At 60.9% G+C, this 1,727-nt stretch overlaps 1 protein-coding gene across 1 annotated transcript in view; it reads right to left on the bottom strand.

Annotated features, from left to right (window-relative positions):
* The window catches only part of CUNH17orf53 (chromosome unknown C17orf53 homolog), a 3,065-nt gene extending 1,344 nt beyond the window's left edge, over positions 1-1,721 (bottom strand). The window contains exons 1-5 of the mRNA XM_029964480.1: positions 1,657-1,721; positions 1,028-1,111; positions 742-882; positions 370-478; positions 204-289 (exon numbers count right to left, since the gene is read on the bottom strand). Coding sequence (XP_029820340.1) covers positions 204-289; positions 370-478; positions 742-822 — 276 coding nt within the window. The 5' untranslated portion in view covers positions 823-882; positions 1,028-1,111; positions 1,657-1,721. The remainder of the gene's footprint in view (positions 1-203; positions 290-369; positions 479-741; positions 883-1,027; positions 1,112-1,656) is intronic.
* Positions 1,722-1,727: the final 6 nt, after the last annotated feature.

Here is a 1,727-nt window from a genome sequence, read left to right on the forward strand (position 1 = left end):
CAGGGTGTTATGGAATTGGGAACGGGACAGCTGATGGACCCTATTAACACACTGCTAGTTCCCCTTACCCTAATACTCCCTTATCCTCATATTCACAATTCCAAGGTGCTAAGGAACAGGGAATGGGACAGCTGACATGCTGTATCACCATCCCAGCAGCTCCCCATATCCCATTCCCCCGGGATGTGATCCACCTCTCCTACCTGCCTCAGGAGCAGCACGGAGCCGGGCCGGAGCTCGCTCTGCCTCTCCTCCAGCAGCAGCCGGTGCACCGTGCCCTGGATCTCCCCTGTGGATGAGGATGGGATCCCTGAGCCCCGGGAGTGAGAGGCAGGAGCCCCACCCGGGCACAGCTCCGGCCCCACTCACCCGTCGGATCCCGGAACACGGCGCCGGCGCCGGCGCTGCTCCTGGTCAGGGCCTTGATCATCACGGCCATGCTGGGGACCTTGTTTTTGGGGAGCTGCTTCAGGGCTGCCTGCACGGCACAAAGGGGGATTTTGGGATGTCCTGGCCAGGAGCTGGACTTGATGATCCTTGTGGGCCCCTTCCAGCGTGGGACACTCCGGGATTCTGTGACGCTTGTCACACCGATGTCCCCGTGCGGACGTGGCTGTCCGTGCTCAGCCCAGCTCGGCCCCCTCCCCACATGGATTCCTGGCTCTAAAAACAGCTCTGAGGGGTGAGGGAAGAGCTGGAAGCTGAATCCCAGGTCTGGTGGCCTCGTGTGGGCCCCCTCACCTTCCGCAGCACCATGACGACGCTGTAGGTGTGGAGGAAGCAGCCGGGATCCCTCTCGTCCAGACCCAGCTCCGTCTTCATGGCCAGCCAGGGTCCCTTCCCAAAATCCTCCTCCGTGGGCAGCGGGGAGCTGGGCAGTGCCTGGAGTCACGGGACAACCACAGTCACCACCCTGGAGCCGCAGGGACCCCCTCCCCTTCCAGCATCCCTCTGTGGGAGCCCACAGCAGTGCTGATGGGATTCCCAGCCGGATCTGCTGCAGCTGGGGGGGAAGTGTCTGTGTTACCTGTGTCCGTGGCTTTGCCACAGCCCCGTGAGCTGGAGTCTGGGGAGCAGAAACCAGGATCTCCTCCAGCAGCTTCCCAGAGTGCTTATGGGATAAAGGGAAGTGTCCAGGGATTTGCATCGCTTCATCAGCTGCTCCCATCCCAACCTGTCCCATCTTATGCCATTCCCATTACCTTCCCATCCTATCCCCATCCTGTCCTTATTCCATTCTCATCCCATTCCATTCCTGTCCCCATCTCTATCCCTATTCCCATCCTCATCCCCGTCCCATCCTTATCCCTGTTCCCATGCTGTCTCTATCCTCATTCAAACCCCATCCCAACCCCATCCAATCCCCATCCCCGTCCCCATCCAATCCCCATTCCACTCCCATCTCCATCTCTATCCCCACTCCCATCCTGTCCCCATCCCCATCCTCATCCCCATCCCATCCTTCTCCCTGTTCCCATGCCATCCCTATCCCCATTCAATCCCCATCACATTCTCATCCCCACCCCATCACCATCCCATCCTGCCCCCAGTTCCATTCCACTCCCATCCCCACCTTTATCCCCGTTCCACTCCAACCTCCATCCCTATCCCCACTTCCATCCTGTCCCCATCCCCATCCCCATCCCCATCACCCACCTGCTGGGGCAGGATCCCGGCGGGCCCCGGGAAGCGCCGGCTCTCCCTGCACGGGGGGACTCGGGGGGACG

This window comes from Manacus vitellinus, unplaced genomic scaffold, assembly GCF_001715985.3.
Source record: "Manacus vitellinus isolate BGI_N305 unplaced genomic scaffold, ASM171598v3 scaffold_72_pilon, whole genome shotgun sequence".
NCBI lineage: Eukaryota > Metazoa > Chordata > Aves > Passeriformes > Pipridae > Manacus > Manacus vitellinus.